General features: G+C 56.1%; 2 protein-coding genes across 5 annotated transcripts in view; both read left to right on the forward strand.

Moving 5' to 3' along the window:
- The window catches only part of NEDD4 (NEDD4 E3 ubiquitin protein ligase), a 31,953-nt gene extending 16,770 nt beyond the window's left edge, over window positions 1–15,183 (forward strand). For 3 of the 4 annotated variants that reach the window (XM_055002202.1, XM_055002203.1, XM_055002205.1), the window contains 19 exons: window positions 250–367; window positions 795–941; window positions 1,589–1,654; window positions 2,324–2,443; window positions 3,200–3,343; window positions 4,098–4,175; window positions 4,318–4,372; window positions 4,453–4,511; window positions 7,027–7,092; window positions 8,276–8,505; window positions 8,649–8,770; window positions 8,861–8,931; window positions 9,012–9,107; window positions 9,598–9,671; window positions 9,866–9,926; window positions 10,696–10,755; window positions 10,905–11,012; window positions 11,786–11,882; window positions 13,284–15,183. In XM_055002202.1, the coding sequence (XP_054858177.1) occupies window positions 250–367; window positions 795–941; window positions 1,589–1,654; window positions 2,324–2,443; window positions 3,200–3,343; window positions 4,098–4,175; window positions 4,318–4,372; window positions 4,453–4,511; window positions 7,027–7,092; window positions 8,276–8,505; window positions 8,649–8,770; window positions 8,861–8,931; window positions 9,012–9,107; window positions 9,598–9,671; window positions 9,866–9,926; window positions 10,696–10,755; window positions 10,905–11,012; window positions 11,786–11,882; window positions 13,284–13,648 (2,137 nt within the window). In that variant the 3' untranslated portion in view covers window positions 13,649–15,183. Of the gene's footprint in view, window positions 1–249; window positions 368–794; window positions 942–1,588; window positions 1,655–2,323; window positions 2,444–3,199; window positions 3,344–4,097; window positions 4,176–4,317; window positions 4,373–4,452; window positions 4,512–7,026; window positions 7,093–8,275; window positions 8,506–8,648; window positions 8,771–8,860; window positions 8,932–9,011; window positions 9,108–9,597; window positions 9,672–9,865; window positions 9,927–10,695; window positions 10,756–10,904; window positions 11,013–11,785; window positions 11,883–13,116; window positions 13,190–13,283 lie in introns of all 4 variants that reach the window. The other variant, XM_055002204.1, reaches the window with a different exon arrangement.
- PRTG (protogenin) overlaps window positions 13,969–19,292 on the forward strand; it is a 49,461-nt gene continuing 44,137 nt past the window's right edge. Inside the window, exons 1-3 of the mRNA XM_055002312.1 lie at window positions 13,969–14,010; window positions 16,889–17,759; window positions 17,965–18,270. Coding sequence (XP_054858287.1) covers window positions 13,969–14,010; window positions 16,889–17,759; window positions 17,965–18,270 — 1,219 coding nt within the window. The remainder of the gene's footprint in view (window positions 14,011–16,888; window positions 17,760–17,964; window positions 18,271–19,292) is intronic.

The raw sequence follows: 19,292 nt of genomic DNA on the forward strand, positions 1-19,292 counted from the left end.
CGCACACTAGCTTGAGAAAGGGTCCTCTGCATCTACTGTGCCTTTGGCTAGGCCTGCTTGAAGCTTCTCTGCTGCCTCCCTAATGGCTGGCCTCCTCAGAAGTAAAGCTGGATTACTTTTGTGCTGCACCTCGGACCTGTTCACCGCAAGCGCTTGCAGTTGTGAAAGAGCCGCGTTCTTTGCTTAAGCTCGTAACCCCCACCCCCCGCTCCTGGTCTTCTGCAGTGCAATAACCATCTTTTTGTGAAGGGACAGCAGGCCCACTGCAGAGAGTGAAAGCGCGCATTTGGAAGTGCAGCACGCCTTTGCTCACCGGCATCAGATCACAGAGGAAGCCGAAGGCCTGAGCAGCAGAGAGTCCCCGGAGGTAGGCCGAGACCCTCGTTGGAGGGAAGGGTCGGCGGAAATGTGGGTGGAGCTTGGAGGCGAGGCAGGAGGGATGCACAATCGGAGCTCCTGGGAGGGACTCTGGAGCTGGACAGCTCATTGAACCTCAGCTGCGGGGAGGCAGAGGCATCTTTTCAAGTGGCGTTAATGAGCTGGATGACGTTGTTCCTTTAATCAAAAGGCAAGAGGATGTATGTGGAGCTGGTGTGGAGGCTGCGTGCCTAGTTGGCTTCCATGCTGCAAGTGGCTTCAGTTTCATGTCTGTGTGTATTTGTTTGCACTGAAGCAAATTGTGCTTGGCTTCTTTTTTACAACTTTTCTAAAAAAGTGCCTAAAAGCAAAGGTGGTTGGTACTTGGGCTTTGATAGCCTGCCTTGTTTTGTCCCCCACCCCTTTTTTCCCCTTAGAGTTGGGAAATCATAACAGAAGATGAAGCAACTCTGTACAGCAACCAGGGCCCTCCTGTGGCTGTGCTGCAGAGCAATTCAGACGCCGAGGTGCACCCCACAGAAGAAGACCCAGCTACTCAGCGGAGCCCCACAGCTCCCTGCGCTGTAAGACCCTCTGGCATAGGCTGCGAGTAGGCCAATGGCAAAAGCAAAAGGCAGGCAGTGCCTTTTACGAGCACCCTCCTGCAGCATCACACGGCAAACCCCACGGAGTCTGCAGTGCCCTTTCCCCCATTTCAAGACTCCCGCTGCAGACTTCGGGCTCTGCCTCCATGCCTTGAAGGAGCAACTTCCTGTCGTCGTCCCCCCCCCGCCCCGTCTTTCTGTCCTGAGCATCCGGCCTGCAGAAGAGCTCTAGAGAACTCGGACGCATGCGCGATCTGTTGTGAAACGTTGTTTGGTCCTCCCGCGCTTGCTTGTTTCTGGAATAAGCTTGGAGCAAGAGGCTCCGCCTCGTGCACCTCAGCTTCTGCATTCCAGAATCACGTTGCAGTTTGTTTAGTGGGTAAAGGAGCCCCTAGTTCTTGGAAGGGATTTGGATTGTGCCTTCTGTGGGTTTGAATTCTGCCTCTGCTTCCAGCTTAAAAGTTTGGGGCTGCTTTGGCCTGTGGCTTCAAGGCCTGGAAGTGGGAGGGGGGGAGGAGTTGAGCCTTTGAGGTAAGCGCTGCAGGGACCCCCCTCCACACTGGCACATGTTGCTTATGAGTGTTTTTGCAGCAGTCCTGGAAGACCTTTTTTCCTTCCCCTTCAAGAGTGACTCGCGTAGAAGCGGCAGCCTGCAAACGTACCACCTGGAGGAACACCCGGTGCTCCCAGTGGTAAGCCCAGCTCCGCGATAAGCTGCCCCATGTATGGTCAGGGTTGCCCTTGAACCCTGGAAATCTCCTGCCGGCCTACCACGCTGCAGAATGATGCTTCAGTAAGTCTCTGCAGCCTTATTTCTGACTCCCACCCAAAAGGGGAGGCCTGCGAATGGCCCAGGAGGCCCAGGTGGGGCCTGCCTCATTGCTTTCAGGTAAAGGGAGCCTGGGAGAGGCGGGATATGGGAGGTGCAACAATCCAGAGGGCCCAAATAAGGGGAGAGCTTGGCTGTTGGCCGAGAGCAAGGGAGAGGCTGAGCAGTTCAGCCACCAGAGCTGAAAATGCAGCACCCCGTTGCTCTGCTGGCGCTTAGGAGTCCCTTGCTGGGCTCTCCCTGGCGGGAGCTGCTGCAAAACTCCAGGCCCCCCCCTTCCAAAACGTGGCCAAGGTTTGTGTTCTTGGAATGGCCTGTGCCTTGAGAGGTGTGTGGCTGTGAGAAAGGGTGGCTCTGTGTCAGGAGCAGCCTCCTTGTGGCCCTTTGGCTTCCTTGCCTGCCTTCACAAGTAATATTCTGGGAGCTCAGCTGAGCCCTGGCCTTCCTTCTGCTGCAGGGTGCGAGCTGGGGTGGGCTGGGGATCCACACGTCTCCTTGGCCAAGTACATTTAGTGATCTCTCTGCCCTGCAGTTGCTCCCCACGTCAACAGGGCTACCACCCGGCTGGGAAGTCAAGACAGATGAGAAAGGCAGGCCGTACTACATAGACCACAATTCCCAGACAACCACCTGGCAGAAGCCGGCGCTGCAGGTACTCGGCTCAAGGGCTGAAAGGGCTGCCGTGTGCTGAGTGGACTCAGTGAAGTGCTTGGTGCGACGCTGCCTGTGCGGGCTTCCGGTGCAAGCCCAGCGGGAGGGAGGAAGGGGGGGCTGCTGTCACAGAGATTGGTGTGTGTGGGGGGGGGGGGTCACAGTCCTCCTTTCAAGCCCTGGAGTGGAGAGGAGCAAATGTTGGCTTGGTTTTGGATAACGGCCACGCCCTCCCAAGTTTATTTGCCCCTGGATATTCTTGGATGGTCCCAGTGAAGCTGGACCTGGCCGAGTCCGTACCTCATCCTGTGCCTTGTTCGGGGCTTTGGAAGCTCATGTCAGCTGACAGGTGTGGGGAACTGCTGGAGGAAACAGGCAGGCTCCCACAGCTCAGTGGAAAAGTACACGCCCTCCATGCACAAGGCTCCAGGTTCAAGCCTGGTGTCCCTCTCTCTCCGGGAGCCCTGAGACACCTCTGCTGGTGCTCGGTGGGCCCTGAGGTGTCCTGCAGTAAGGGGCACCATCATAAAATGGCTACCTGAAGGTAGTTGGCGAAGAACCTGGGAGAGGCGCAGGGGAGGGATCGAGAAGCCAGTGTTGCATCGCTTGCTTCTGGCTTTTGGCTGGAGCTTTCGGCACAGCCTGGGTGGGCTTCATGGCTTGAGCATCCCTGCCTTAGTTCGGGGGCTTTAATTCCTGATAGGAAGGAGCAGATGGGAATCCAGTGGCCCTAACTCTGAGTTCTTCCCTGGTGCAGCGGGCAGCACTGGATGACTCATCGCAGCAGCCTCCACTGCCATTGGTCGGGGATCCAGGCTCTCTCCCCAAAGGCTGGGAAGTCCGTCATGCACCGAGCGGGAGACCTTTCTTCATTGATCATAACACCAAGACGACAACCTGGGTTGGTGGCTTTCTGGCTTGATGTTGTTATGTGTTTCAGCTGACAGTCTGAGAGAGCACAGGCCATGGAGAATGCATGTGTGTGTATGTGGCTGGATAAAACTACCTGCAGGCCACAGTGCTCGGCATGACAGTCCCCTGCCTGGTAGGAATTCTGCCCTGTGCTGAGAGCAAAGAAGTACTTGTTACTGATGCATGAAAGAGCAGGCAACTTGGGTGCAGAGGGAAGCCGTCTTTGTGCTGAGGGCTTCAGCACCGACTGTCCTCCGGCTCCGCTCATGGTCTCGAATGTTTGTGGTAGCATCTGTGCATGGCTGGGCGCTCGGGGCGTCATCTCGTGTTGATCCAGATGGGTTTGTGGCTGTGGCATGGGTGCAACCTATGGAGGCGGGCCCACTGCCTCATGCTGAGTCCCAGGGCCCAGGCCCCCTACCTTGCTGGGCATCCTGTGGAGTTGGCAGGGGGCTTCAGTGGCTGGCTGGCTGGCTGGGCGGGGGGGGGGCTGGAATTTGGAAGTGCCTCATCTTCCTCCTCTGAGCAGGAGGATCACAAGCATCGGGGGCCTTCTGTCCACAGGCACCTGGTTGTTGGCCAGAGCAAGGAGAGATGTTACTACACGTATATAAAACAAACCAAAGCTTAAATACTCACACAGTCCAGAAGGGATGAAGTGTGGCTAGGGGGGTCTTAAATGTCCTTTCTGAAGGAAAGATGTGAGGTACTTACCAGTTTTCTTGTCTGGCTTTTCCCCCAAGGAGGATCCCAGACTGAAACATCCGCCTCATCGGAGAAGAGAGGCCTCTTTAGACCCTGCAGAACTTGGTCCCTTACCGGTGAGTCTCTCAGGCATTGCTTATCTTGAACATGTCCAGTTTCTCAGTGTCCTGTTAAGACTGAAGTTCTTGAGACTAAAGCCTTGGCCTCATGCAGGCGAAGTGCTTTAAAGGCGTCCTCGCGTCTCGCTTTCTTCTTTAGCCCGGCTGGGAAGAGAGGACTCACACGGACGGAAGGACCTTCTTTATAAACCACAGTACGTAGGGAAGGCGCTAGAAGCTAAGCCCCATGCCCTGCAGGCTCCTTGAGACTGATGTATGCGTGTGTCTTTTGCAGACACAAGGAGGACTCAGTGGGAAGATCCGCGCCTCCAGAATGTAGCAATAACCGGACCAGTAAGTCAGCTGACTTTGCTTGGGGGAGGGATTCCTGTCGCTGGTCACATGTTTGCAACCCCCCCCCCCCCCCCCGTGGGAGAACCTAAAGACCGAGAGTCCAGTAGCCAGGCTGTATCTGTAGAAGTGAGCTGTGGTTCACAGAAGCTCATACCCTATGTGGCGGAATGGGCGCTGGCTCTCAGTCCAGGCAACTGAGCCGCCGTCAATGGCCTGCTAGCCCCACCGTCCCTGGTGGGCGTGGCTCATTCTCCGTCGCTGCCACCACTCACTGAATTTTACACCGCCTGACTGAGGGGCAGTGAGACCCCTCCGGCTGAGGTTCCTTACTGGGAAGTGCATTCCCCAATCTCTGGTTGGGCCCTGGAGAATTGGCAACCCACCAAGGTCAGTTCTCCCGGGCTCCCTCCCTCCCTGTAGCGTGCCAAGTGGGGGAGCTTACGTAGTCAGAGCACCACACGGTCCTTTATATTCCAAAAAAGTATAATTCAATAACTATATACAGAGCACTATATACAAAGCGGGTAAAGGCACCACACACATAAGGGTGTAGACCCCCCCTGTTCAGAACCCCACAGGGCAGAAAATCAAACTGAGGAGGACCGCCGCCTGCGTTCCCTACCACTCTGCTCCCTACTCTACCTTTAGGGCGTGGGGTGGGGGCCTCAGGGAAGAAGGTCCCCCCCTTTCTGTCCTCTCTGCTGCCTCCCAGGCCCCCCCCCCACATTGAGGGCCCAGGCACCCGGGTGTCCCCCCCCCCCCCCCCGCAGCGGGAGCCTCTCCTTCCTCAACCAAGAGGGCGACTCCCTTTCCCCTTCCCCTCGGGATCGGCTGAGTCTCTCCATTCCGGCTCCACCCCTTATTTTTCCCGCCCTTTCTTGGCCCCGGGGCAGCTGGGAGTTGTAGTCCAGGAAGAAGGGCGTCCCCTACCAAGACTCCTGCAGGCCCCTCCCTGGCCCCACAGCCCATCAGACCTCATGGGGAACATTCCCCTTTTCTTAAGAACAGATCAACTGCAACCCGCACTCATCTCACCCTTGGTAACCATTTCGTTACACCCTACCCCAAATTTAGTTCGTCTTATACAGACAAGACTAAAACAGCTACCCATCTTGATCTGCAAATTAAAAATGTTCTTCTTCAGCAGTCTTTAAGTTGTGTGGAAGCGAAAGCTTCCCATACAGCTTAGGTGAAACCTTTTAAAAGTTTTTATTTATAATATTAATTACTAATTAAAAATTAGGAAGCCATGTTATCCTCTCACAGCAATCCTGTGAGGAAGGTTGGGATAAGAGGACGCGACTAGCTCCAGGTCACCCAGCAACCTTCGCTTTCAAAGATGTTCAAATGAGCTGCTCGCCATCGGGAGGGGTGAGGCCTCTTGGGGAGGAACGGTGCTGGAGTCTGCCGCTCAGAGGAGGGGGCCTCCACACACCAACCAGTACTAGGGGTGTTTTGATGTTCAGTGTAGCTGGATAATATCAGATAGTTGCCGATTTGGCATTATCTGGGTATACTGAATAACATTAGAGAATCCCGAATAAAATTGGGCTAGCGAATTAAAAAACCCTGAACTTATTTGGGTTTATCCAGCAAACACAGCTACATCTTTTTTAAAACCGAGTGGTGGCTCTTGCAAGCTCTTTCCCCACCCCCACCCCCCTGTCCAAGGCTGTCCTGGGTTTTTTCTCCCCCAGGGAGGGGGAAGGAGGGAGGGGAGTGATGGCCTTAGGAAGGTTTCCCCTCTTGGCAGGCTGGTGTTGGCTGTTGGCTCTGCTGAGCTTGCACCAGCGCCCTTCCTTGCTTCGTCTTGCTTTTCTGAAATTAGTTCTACTGGGATTCTGTGATTTGGGACTGGTTCTGTTGGGCTTGCAGTGGTCCTGGGTTCTGCCTGCCTGGGTTCTTTGAGTGACAGTGGTTCTGCTGGCCTTGCAACAGTTTCCTTCTTTGATTCAGTTTGGTTCTGTTGAGCTTTGTGGGTACAGCTTGTATTGGGACTTGCATTGGGAAGTGGCTTTTGGCCACGGGTTGCTCCTTGCTGAAGGTTTCTTTACCTGGAAAGCCTTGGAAATGTTTCCCCCATAGGCAACAATGGAGAGTGGTTGGGGGCACCTTGTTCAGGGGCCTATAGAAGTGGACCTCTGGGTCCAATCCTCCTGAAACTTGAGGGGTCTTTCGTGGACAGGCAGGACCAGGTTCCCTGAAAATTTTGTGAAGTTTACTTGAAAAGCATGCTCCCCAGCCTCCTGAATAATTTTCCCTATAGAGTTCATAGTGGTTGGATAAATGTGAGAATCTTCAGTTCTACTGAACTGTATTAGACAAGCTGACGTGAATTTCAGGAGTACTTAATGTTTATGGTATTCCTAAATTCTGAATCTGAATTCAGCCAAAAAAATTTTTTTTTCGCTGCACACCCTAACAAGCATGCCACCCCCCCCCCCTTGCCGCCAGGCAATGGTGGCTTTTGATTGCAAGAGGAGTGCCTGACACGCTGCTTGCTTTTTGTTCCAAGGCTGTGCCTTATTCCAGAGATTACAAACGGAAGTACGAGTTCTTCAGGAAGAAGCTAAAAAAGCCAGTAAGTTTGCCCCTAAGTGGTGCTAGTGTGTGGAGCCGCATGCCCCAGGCCACACCCAAGGTACTGGCGCTCCGTGCTTGAAATGTGGGCTTGCCCGGGGCCTCTCTTCTTCATGCTGCTCAGCCAGGTCCCAAGCTACTAGACCTTAATGAGTTTGCCTCCCCAGCCTTCCTCTCCCCCTCCCAAAAAACTCAACGGAAATAATCTTTTCCCCACCCACCTCCTTTGAGGAAATATGCCCATTCAGTCCTTCGGCAATTAAAATGTCTTTCCTGACTCTCAAGCGATGGTTCTCCAGTGGCGTCAGCCTGCATGCTTTTCCTGGCCCCCAGTAACCCCCCCCCCCCCCCCGTGTCCGTGGCCAGCAGGGAGAACGCCTCAGAAGCCAGCCTGTGTTTGTTCGTGGCTCTGTTCTCTTGGGAAGCTGGGGCAGCAGCACGTGAGCAGCTGGGGCGGTTTGTAGGACCAAAAGACTGCCCTAAGGAAAGCAGTGCTTGTCTTTCAGGCCTCGGCTTACGGAAGGAAACTGCTGCAGGGAGCAGTAATGGTTCTTAGCTATTTCGCAAAGGAGGAATTAAGAGGGTGTGAAATGCATCCTGATTTCTTTTGGTCTACACTCTTGCTTGTGGGTGGGGATTTTTTAAGGAGCAGCAATCACAGTGCTGTTGTCCTGGCCAGGGCTTAGTCCCCTCCTGAAGCGGCTGTTTCTACTTATTTACTTATTTCATTCGTACCCTGACTTACTCCTCCCTGAGGAGCCCAAAGTGTCTCACCTCATTTCATCCTCACAGCCACCACATGTGTGGGTAGGCTAGGCTGAGAGTGCGACTGTTCCCAGATCCCCAGCCAGCTTCCATGGCAGAGAGACCCCAGGGCTCCCGGGTCCCACGATGACACTCTGCCTGCTGCACTGCACTGCAGCCAAGAGTCCAGAGGAGGGCAGGTCTGTGCCTGCAGTCCCTGGGACACTGGGCTGGACTGTTGCTCGCTCCGTGGCCCAAATGGCCTCGCGTGAATCGTATGTAGAGGCCAGTCCCTGAGCCACAGCAGCCTTGGCTGGTGCTTGCCTCACCCCCACCGCTCCTCCTGGACCTTAAAGGGCATTCTGCTGGGTTAATAGTGACTCAGCCCAACTTCCTGCCCAAAGTGCTGCATGCTGTTCAGAGCCTCTGTTCCTCTTCAGAATGACATTCCAAACAAATTTGAATTGAAACTTCACCGAAACGCCATCCTAGAAGAGTCCTACCGAAGAATTACAGCAGTGAAGAAGGCCGAGTATCTGAAAGCGCGGCTGTGGATTGAATTTGATGGTGAAAAAGGCTTGGACTACGGAGGGGTCGCCAGGGAGTGGTTCTTCCTTCTCTCTCGGGAAATGTTTAACCCTTACTATGGGCTCTTTGAGTATTCGGCCATGTAAGTTGGAGCCAGCTGCGTCCCCGGGGGCGGGGGCGGGGGGGGGGAAGCCTTGCCCGGCCTGCCAGCCAGAGCCACTGCCAGGCTAGTCGAGGGGCCCAGGAAGCCCCTGCGGTTGGCTCAGCGCCTGCTTCGCTCTGCAGGGACAACTACACGCGGCAGATCAACCCGAATTCCGGGCTGTGCAACGAGGACCACCTCTCGTACTTCAAGTTCATTGGCCGGGTGGCCGGCATGGCCGTCTATCATGGGAAGCTGCTGGACGGTTGGTACTTGCGGGTGCGGGAGGTCCTGCAGAGCCCAGCTGGCTTGGGGAACGCCCTTCTCAGAGCTTGTTCTCTCTCTTCTCCTACAGGGTTTTTCATCCGTCCTTTTTATAAGATGATGCTTCAGAAGCCGATCGGTCTTTGTGACATGGAATCCGTGGTATGTGCACCGGGGCGGGGTGGGGCTGCCTCTCCCTCGCGTGGCTGCCCTCATGCTCAGTGCTTCCATGTCCTCTCTAGGACAGCGAATACCACAGCTCTCTGAAATGGATCCTCGAAAATGATCCCGCAGAACTGGACCTCCGATTCACAGTGGATGAAGAGCGTTTCGGGCAGGTGGGTATCCGTTTGCAACTGCAGAGCCCCGTGCTCAGGAGAGCAGGCTACTAGGTGGCCCTAAGCCAGAGAGCCTCGTCTCCTGCGAGGTCCCCCTTGGGGTGCTGGAGCAGTCAGCGGAGCTTTTCACAATGAAACACTCAGGCCCTCATTTGGGGCAGCGGCACAGGCTGGGTGGTGCTACTTGCGTGATCCTCTCCACTTCTGGAGCTGGTTCTTTCCCTCCTGACTGCAATTCTGTGTCAAATTCCAGGTGTCATGAATTCCCTTCCAGGGTTGAACTAAAGCTCATAAATGACACGGATGCAGGGCACTGGCCAGTCGGGGGTTTGGCCATGAAGTGATCTGGCTACCCGACAGCCCCGCCAACAAGCACGCTAGCCTGCCTTGGGTGGCTCTGGCCTCCTGGTCTGCACAGGAGCACATCTGTTGCTGCGCCTTGCCGCCTGAGCCAGGATTCAAAGTGTCTCTCTTCCTTTTTCCTGTTCAGACTTATCAGCACGAGTTGAAAAGCGGAGGCTCTGAGCTGGTGGTCACAAATGAGAACAAGCATGAGTACATCTAGTGAGTCATTGCCTTCCTCTTGGGAGGGGCCCGGGGCGGCTCTGCTCCTCCCCTCATCGCAGCAAATGCTCCGTTCCCTTTGCAGTCTAGTCTGCCCCGTCCTGCCTGTCTCCTCACTGTGCAGCAGCCCCGGGAGGAGAAGCCATGGAATTCAGCCCCCCCCCTTGATCCCCCCCCGGGCTCTTTTTTTACAGCCTCGTGATCCAATGGCGCTTTGTGAACAGAATCAAGAGGCAGATGGCTGCCTTTAAGGAGGTAGGGAAATACCCCACCTCTGCATGCTTTTTGTGGCCAGTATTGGAAATATGTCAGACATTTGCCCAGGAGTTCCGATGCCCTCCTGACTGTCCCATCAGCCAGAGAGGCTTGGTTGGAGGGTACACAGGAGCGGGCCTTCTTGGTGGCCGTCACACAACGGTGGACAGCCTTTCCAGGGAGGTGTGCCGGGCTCCCTTGCTCTGTAGCATCAGGAAGCAGCTGGACACTTTTATTCACTGGACACTGTCTTTAACTTTCCTTTTATTTTAACTGCTGTTTTTGATTTTACATTGTAAGCTGCCTTGAGCACCTTTGCAGGAAAGGCGGCTAATAAATATTTTAAATAAATATGTCCTCTTGAAATCACCATAAAGCTTCTCACGCCACGTAAAACCTGAGCAAACCAGGAGGCAGCCTTAGGCAGATACTCCTTTCCCTAGACTAGATGAATTCCACGCACGGGGCACAGTTTCTTCAGTGTGGGGGGGGGGTGGATCTGTAGAGCGGGTATGGACAGAAAGGTGGATTCTGTTCTCCACAGAGCTGGCCAGTTGAAAACTAGCCCCATGAATTGTAGCTGCACAGCCAGGGCAGCAGAAGAGCCACCAGGCAAAGGTTTCCTTCCCCACGCCAGACTTCTTGCTGCCTCTGGACTTGTGATGCGGCACCCGGCGTAGTGTGCTGAAAACACATGTTGAGGCTGCAAGAGCAGGCAAAACGTTGCTCCTGCCAGCTGCTGATTATCTGAAACCTCTCTGCTTTCTAGGGGTTTTTTGAACTCATACCACAAGATCTTATCAAAATTTTCGATGAAAATGAGCTAGAGGTAAGTGACTTTCTTTTACTGTACTTTCTTTTAAATAATCTGATGACCCAGCAGTCGTGGACAGCTGGAGGTGTTGATGCTTCCCCCAACACTTGCTTCCTGTTGCACGTTTCGAGAGTCCGTCTTCACTATGTGACCTTGCTTTGTAGCTGCTGATGTGCGGCTTGGGCGATGTGGACGTGAATGACTGGAGGGAGCACACCAAGTACAAAAACGGCTACTGTGCGAATCATGTTGTGATACAATGGTTTTGGAAGGTACCCAAGCCCTCTTCTAGCAGCAGCGTTGTAAGCAAGCCAAGCAGCCAGGGCTATGGGAGCGCAAGCACTTCCAGCCACCCAGGGGCCCAAAGCGCTGTTGGAGGTTAAGCAGCAGCGTCCTTTCCGTGAGTCGCGGGGGCCATCTTCTGTCGTGGCTTGGAAGGGCTGCTCACCCAGCCAGTTCCCCTTTGTGCAGTGGGGACTGAAGCCACCTCGCCATTAGCCAGGTTGTTCGTTTAAGTTCAGGAAAACGGCCTGTGGGGCAACTCTGGTCCTCCGCTGAAGCATTGTGGCCCTGATCCAGACTGGGCTAGTGTGGGCCTGGGACCCCAGCGGAGCACGCGGTCTTGTGGCTGGTGGACAGCCTTGCCTCCAGCAAGGGAGGCTGGTGGAGCAGGGGGGATCACAGCGGTTGGGCAGATTCATGCAGGAACTGCTAGTCCTGTGGGCCGAAGCCACTTGGGCTATCAGCACTTTTGAACTCGGCTTGGAAAGGAATCGGCAGCCGGTGTAGCTCTTCCCAGACTGGCAAGAGATATTCCCGGTAAAGTCATAAAACGTGGCAGCTAGGTGGCACGCTGGCGTTTCAGGGGCAGCCCCACGTCGACCGTGTTCCAGTCACTCTCCTGGGACATGAGCAAAGTGTGCTTCCCCTGGCAAAGTGCTACGTAGCCCCCAGCAGACTCTCAGTCTAAGGTAGGCAGGCAGCTAGAAGGGAAGGAGGCTAGGCGTTGATGGCTGTTTTAGCATTTGGATATAACCCTGTGTAGGCTGTGCTGCTGATGGATTCCGAAAAACGAATCAGACTTCTTCAGTTTGTGACGGGCACATCCCGCGTACCTATGAATGGATTTTCTGAATTGTATGGTATGTATTCGAGAGGCGGTGACTGGGCTTAGACCCCACCGAGGGCTCCTGGAGCAAGGTGTGCTGCATGCCTGCCAGGCCAGCGCAGGGACTCCCCAGGCGGGCCTGTCAGTTCTGCCCTGGCCAAGCCCCCTCTCGCATGCAGCCTCGGCAGGCCCCCCACGGCCAAAGCAGTGCCTTTAGCCGCCAGGCCGCCCTCGTGCCATTCTCTCTGACAACTCAAATGAAATTTAAACCCAGGTGGGTTAATCAGTTCACGGATGGCTTTAACAATCCTGGGAATGGCTAGCCTAGCTAGCATAGGAGTCATTCCCGTTCTGTGGTGCCACTGCTGGGCGTGGCCTGTCCTGAAAGGGGGGCCCCAAGACCTGGAGCAGAGATCTTGGAACGCAAGCCAGTTCACTCAGAGGCATTGGATTGACAGCTCCCAGACTCCAGCCTCGGAGCATCTGGCAGAGCGCCCCAAGAACTACGGATGCCTGATGCAAGTGGAACAGCCTCCAAACAAGCGTGTCGTTTCCAAAGAACGAGCAGTTGAAGGGGCCTGTGCCTTGGACCTTAAGCTTTGGAGAGCCTGGCTGTTTTCGCGGGGTGGGGTGGGGGTCCTCTTACTCCCTGGTGCTGAGACCCAGAGAGCTGCTGGAAGGCAAGGAGGGGTAGCAGGCAGGGGGCTTTAGTTGTGAGCTGCCTCAAGTAGGACTCTGACTAGGCGGCCCAGAAATGTTCTGAATAAAGAAGCAAATAGAGTAGTGAGCCTCGGGCTGGTGCCTGGAGACCAGGGTTCAGGTCCCCCATTAGCCACAGAGCTCGCTGTGCCAGCCACAGTCTTTTGGCCTCGTCTGCTTATTGCTGACAAAATGTACCTGCCTCCCCTCCAGAGGCCTGCTCAAGTGGGCTCACAAAACAGAACAATGCAATAAAATGATAACAATAACATAAAAATACATGTTACTCATGTATTGCAGGATTGAATTGGGGGGGGGGGGGAGTTGTTGAGAATAGTTTGCTTCTGTGGACACACAGAGATCTTAACTCGGGGGAGGGGGGCGCTGTGTCACATCTGTTATCCAGTACATCTTCTCAGGTGGATCCTGGCATACAGAAATAGTTCTGAGTTGCCAATAAAGCTTCTGTGCCCAAGAGCTTTCTTGCAGCCAGAGTCTGGGGGACGATATTGCTGTATCGTGGGCCTCAGTGTGAACTGCGGATAATTAATTGGTGGTGTTTCCTGCAGGTTCCAATGGGCCACAGTTGTTCACCATTGAACACTGGGGCAGCCCCGACAAACTGCCCCGCGCCCATACATGGTAAGAGCCTTCCTGAGAAGCGTCCTTGTCTGTCTGTTCATCTGCCCTGGCCATTGACGTGGGCTTTCCTTTTTTTTACCCTCTTCCCCCTCAGTTTTAACCGCTTGGATTTGCCGCCATATGAGTCCTTTGAAGACCTGTGGGACAGACTTCACATCGCCATTGAAAACGCTCAGGGGTTTGATGGGGTTGACTGAGCCCTGGAGCGGCGGCAGCCCTTTCTTTTTCCTGGGCAGCAGCTGGAGAGCGTGGAGGAAGAACCCAGTCTCTTCGAGGGACGTGTTGCTGCATTTATTTGCCAGCTGCATCGATGGCATTCTTTCTGGAGTGTTAATTTCAGCACCTTTCATAACATTTCGCCATTTCAAAGTCTGGCCTGCTTCCTTGACCCGTGCAAGAGATGCCCTGGCGAGGCTCCTGCCAACCTTGAATTTACCTCGGGCAATATTTGCCAGCTGAGCGCTCTGAGCTACTGAGGATGAAGCTGTGAGAAAAGCCGCGGGAGTCCCCTTGGGAAGGTCCGTGTGAGTGACGGTCGGTCCGCCTGCCACCCCCGCCACCCCACCCCGGTCTGTGGAATGGTCGGTCAGCGCAAGGTTTCTCCCTCTTGTGCTTCCAGCCTTTTCCTTCAGACCTTCCAAAGCACTTTATTGCATTTTCAGGTAAAGCGTTATAATCGCCGTTTCTTAGTATCTGCTTGGTCTATTCCACATGAAGCTGCCGCATGTCTCCGTTGTTGGAGGCTTTAAGTCAGCAGGACTTGGGACTCTTGCGAGTACATGCCGGTCTCCTTGGTTCCAGTGCAGCAGGCAGTGCTCCGTGTGAGCCACTCTGCCCAAGAGCAAGGAAGCCCTCTGGCCTGGGGGTCCCCGTTGGCTTCATGGTGCAGAAGAACTCGAGGCTGGGTCACGTGCTTGGCTTTCAGGGTTCATATTTCTATTTAAGATTTTTAATTTTTCAGACTAAAGATAGTATGAACTTGAATGATATTTTAAAATGTTTGAATTTATATTGGACTTGTGAATTTTTGGTAAGCCGTATTTTGATGTTGTCCAACATGTAGCGTTTTCAGTTCTTGCTTCCTTGCTCCAAGCGCCCCTTGTGCTTTTGAGTCCCACAGTGTTAAGGGACAGCAAGAGGCCTTTTCCAGGTCTATTGTGGCAGTATTACATTGTCCAAGGATGGATGCGCCGACAGGTTTTGAGGGCCAAATTTGGCGATCCAGTCTGTGCAAGCGAAACTTTTAGCAGATGGCACCGTGGCACCTGGGGCTGGATCCGGCCCTGAAATTTGTTTACAGCTTACACCAATTCTTGCCCCCACTTCCTGCTGCATTTTTACATTTTGTCAGCATTTGGTCTAGAAACCAAATATAAATACAGGAAAAACCAAAGTTATTGTCTGTAACGTGCAATTTCTTAAGAGGTGGCAGTTAATAGAAATTCAGCATAAAGCAGTTTGTAAAGTTAAATAGGAATTGCAGATATGTTGATATGACTGATAGTTGGTTGAGGCTGGTTTAAAATCGTTATCAACTTTAGTTGTGAGAAGTGGGTGTCCAGAAGGCTCCCTCTGCCTGGCCCTTCAGCCTTGTCCCAGCATGCCTCTGGAGCCCTGCTGTCCAAGCACCACCACCCAACTGCAGCGGGAAGAATCAAAACCTCTGCTGCCTCGGAGACCAAGTGGCCGAATGGAGGGACAGCATGGAGTGGTGGCCTGTGGGCAGCTGGAAAATCTTGGCACACAGGACTTGCCACGCATCATTGGACCTCCACAGTGGGTCCCATCAGCTTCTGAGGTGGAGTGCGTATTGCAAAAGTGTCAAAGCAATGCGAGTGCCTCCATGCAGAGAAGTTTTGTGAAACCTTTTTGAGTGCTCTGTCGGTATAAAATTGAATGTAACTGTTGGAGTACTTCAACGTAACAAACGAAAAACCTGAAACAGTAAATTGAAATTTATTCTAATAAAGATTAGTTTCATTTTGTTCAAACTATTTGGGATTTTTGGAATGGTTATTCAGCCAGAGCTCCTTCTGTCGTCTTGCCTCCCTTTGCGTCTGATGCCAGCGTGCTTCCTTCCCCAGAGTGCAACATGCCATAGAGTTCTACAAGGAAAACTGCAAATACTCCCACTGCTTCAGGCGGCAGGGGAGTGAGTGTCTAGGACATACAACTTTTGCCCTCTGAGAAACAGGACAAAATGAAAACAGAAAGCACATTTTCCAATAAGGAAGAGACATGGTAGAGCTAGCAGTGTATCTGGCTATTAGCATGGAACTATTCACCGGTGAATTACTCATATTACATACTGAACAAAGTTAGTCCCTTTAGGCAATATATGGTAGGAAATACATTTTGTGTCTACAATGTACAAGTTTTCTAATGCTGTAGATTTAAGTCCTTGAGGGGAAAAGCCTTTCTCTTGGCAGAAACTGCAGTCCTGCACCTCCAAGAAGCCATTCTAGGCAGCTAAGGTCTTGCATGGTACGTGTGGCTTGGAAGAAGGCCGTCTTCATTGCTGGCGCAGGGCTTGGTAGCAGCTCTGACTGCAGGCCAGGCTGGCCACACACCCCTCCCTGTCAGCAGCAGCAGGAGCTGGAGGAGGGGGAGTGCAGGAGGGGCCCTTTTGTCCATTGACATCTCAGAAGTTGTGCCCCCCCATCCTATCTTCCTTACGGGCTCGCTATAATCTCTTGCGATTGCCAGTGAAGCTTTCACTCTGGATTAAATTCCTCTTCTGTCACATGTTTAGAAGGCTCAAATGTGGGCAGTGTAAGACCTGCCTCCCGCCCCCCAGACTGATAGGTGGCAGAAGATGGCAGCAGGGAGCCTTCCGAGCAGGAAAGGAGCCCGGCAAAGGAACGGGCTGTGCCCGCCAGCGTGTGGCACTGCCCCCCTTTTCATAGGCTGGGGAAGGGGCAGGACTTGAGTGACTGGCAGAGATTGACACACACACACACACACACCCAGTCTGCTTCAGGGACCAGGCTAGACAGGGCACTAATCTCTTCTGTTGGCTTCCCAGGGAAATAAAAGAGATGTTAAGGGGTTAGGAGGAATCTTGGGAAGGCCACCAGAGGGCAGGAGCAGCTCGCTAATGGAGGTAAAGCCAAGAAGAGACCAGAGCAGGCCAGGCCTAGGAAGAGCTTCATTCGCAGCTGGATCTCTCTGTGAGATTTTGGAGAGGACAGAGGCAGGCCCAAGTTTGCCCTCAGACATGGACCTGCCCAGAAGGCCCTTGTGGAGAAGCAGAAAGGAACCAGAAAAGGGCAACTGGGGCCTCGATCCTGGAGGAAGCGCCCGGCAGGTGGGCTGCCCGTGGGCATATCTGGCAAACGTCTCTGCACAAGGTGCACGTAGCCACTTTGGGGGCATCTCCAGCCCCTCTCTGTGGCGCTTTCTGGGCAGAACACTTTGGGGCATCCTGCTTCGGTGCCCACTCGCCCCCCCCCAAGTGTCTATGCTGCCTGGGGCGCCCTTTAACTTCCATCTGAAGGGAAATCCCACCCAGTAAGTAAGAATGATTTCTACATACTCTTTTAGTGGGTAGGCTGAGAGCGCTCCCAGAGGCTGGGACTGGCCCGAGGCCCCCCGGCCGGCTTCAGGCTCTGCAGAGGAGAGTCCCGCGCACTTCCCCTGCCCGGCCGAAACGCGGGGCTCCACCTGCAGCTTCAGTGCCCCCTCGCCACTGGCTTGCAGGGGGGCCCGGTCTCCTGTGAAGAGGCCCCAGAAGCAGGGCATGGGGCGGAAAGCGGGACTCGGCCTGAGCTTGCGGGGTGCCTCTTTGGGCAGCGCTGCTGGGCCGAGAAGGAAAGGAACGGGAGCACTTCACGGCTGCCCCTGCCGACGGGGCTGGGGCTGGGGCGGGCGGGGGCACAAGGGGCCTGCAAGAGAGCCGCCTCCCGCCTGGGATCCGAGCAGGGCGGCGCAGATGCCCGGGAGGCTCCCGCTGCGGGACAGCCAGGCCTGGCCAGAAACCCGGAGCCGCGGAAGAGGGGCCCGATCAGAGCCGGGGGCGACGGGCAAGGCGGACCAAGGGGGACCCGGAGCGCCTCTGCCCGCCCCGAGGGGGCGGCTGCGCTGGCGAGAGGCCTCGGTGGCCCTTCGGTCCGGCTGGCGCTGGCTCCCTGCCCGAGGCCCGCGGAACGGCCTGCGCCGGGAGGGCGCGCGGAAAGTAGAGCCGGGCGGGCGCTGCAGCCGGGCCTGGCCGGGCCGGTCCGCTGCCCCCGCCCCGCTTTTGTGCCGGCCGCCGAGCAGCCCCCTCTGGCGCCGTGTCCGTGCGCGCGCCGGCCGGCCGGCTTGCCTGCTGACCAGCCAGCCAGAGGGCGGAGCGCGGCCGCGCGGGGAGGGGGCGAAAGAGTCCCCGAGGGGAGGGGAGGGGGCCGGCGCCAGCCTCGCGGCCCTCGCTCGGCCGGCCGCTCTCTCGCTGGGCAGCCAGTCTCGGCGCGCAGGCGGAGGCGCGAGCATGTCCCACAGAGCCCGCCGCTAATGGCGCCCCGTCGGATGCCCCCGCGCCGCCCGCCGCCGCCCGCCGCCCGCCTTCTCCTCCTCCTGGCCGCCTTCGCCTCAGGTAAGGCGCGCCTCCCGGCCCGGCCCGGCCCGGCCCAGCCCGGCCCTCGCTGGCGCCCGGCCAAGGCAGCGGCTGCCGGCTCCGCCCGGCTCTCCCGCACGTGCTGCCCGGCGGCCGTCGAGCCTCTCCCCCTGCCGCCTGCCCGCCCGCCCCGGACCGGGCCGGGCCGGCTCTGAGGGCTGCTCTCCTCCTCCTCTCCCGGCAGGCGCGCGGGGCTTCAGCGAGCTGTTCTTCGTGAAGGAGCCGCAGGACGCGACGGTGGGCCGGCGGGAGGCGGCGGCGCTGGACTGCCAGGCGCGCGGCGAGGCGCCCATCACGCTCAGCTGGCTGCGCGACGGGCAGGCGGTGGCCGAGAGCGAGCGCCTCCGCGCCCTGCCCAACGGCTCGCTGCTGCTGCTCGGCGCGGGCGAGGGCGAGGGCGCGGCGCGGCCCGACGGGCCCTTCTACCAGTGCCTGGCGCGCAACAAGTACGGCGCCCTCCTCAGCCACAAGGCGCGCCTGGCCCTCGCCGGTAAGTCCCGCTCGGGGGCCGCCGCTGCCGCGTCGGGCTGGGCGGGGGGAGCGCGGCCCCGCTCTCGGCCTGTGGCTGGGCTGGGCTGGGCAGGGGGGCTCCCCTCGGCCGCCCCCCCCCCGCTTCCAGAGGCCTTTGCCCTTGTCAAGTTGCGGGGCTCTCGTGGCAGGGCGGGCGGGCCTCGGAAAGCCCAGGTTTGGGGTCTGGTGAGCCGCCAGAAAACTCCCCAGAGCATGCCCAAATGGATAAACCCCCGAAGCCCGGGCCCCATTTGCCCAGGCTTGGCCACCCTCTTTCCGGTTGGGACCCACAGGCTGGAAATGCTGCTCCGAAAGACAGGAGGCGTGTGTTTCTGCAGCGCTTGGCAGATGCCGCCCCCGCCGCCCCCCCCGCTCCATCCTCGCTTTCTGATCCGTTCTGGCGCCCCTTTTGCCTTCCTTCTGACCCCAGGCGTTTTAGTTCTGAAGCGCTGCTTTGCGCCCCCTTGGCTTTGGGTCCCGGTCAGTCTGTTGAGGCCCGTCGCTGGGTGTTCTTTCTGGGTTGGCCGGCTGCCTGGGTCTGGGGGAAGCTCCTGAGCGGGGGCGGGGCGGGGGGGCGGGGGAGAATCTCCAGGGTTGTTTTTTTAACTCCCCAAACTTGCCTTACGTTCTTTTCTTGGTCGGGTGAGGTGTGAAGCTGTGTTATTCAAAGCCAAGACGTGTGGCTCAGAAACAAATTCTGAGCTCTTGTTTCATAGAAACTTAGGTGGCAGGAGAGGATAAATTCCAGCATGTTGCAGCAAAAGGAAATAAGGTTTCAGCGAAGCCTGCAATCACTTTAGGGCTCTGGAGGATACAACGACTTTGTGGTCAGGGCAGCAGAGCAGACCCCCCCCCCCCTGCACAGTGGGCAGGTGGGGGAAGGGCACTGTGTTTCCTTTCCTTTCTTTGGAGGAAGGGGGGGGGCTCCCCCAGTCAGGAAAGCAGCAGGGTGCAAATATGTTCATTTTCTTCGTTTGCTCAGATTTTTCTCTCTCTTTGGCT

This window comes from Eublepharis macularius, chromosome 18, assembly GCF_028583425.1.
Source record: "Eublepharis macularius isolate TG4126 chromosome 18, MPM_Emac_v1.0, whole genome shotgun sequence".
In the NCBI taxonomy this organism is placed as follows: Eukaryota; Metazoa; Chordata; class Lepidosauria; order Squamata; family Eublepharidae; genus Eublepharis; species Eublepharis macularius.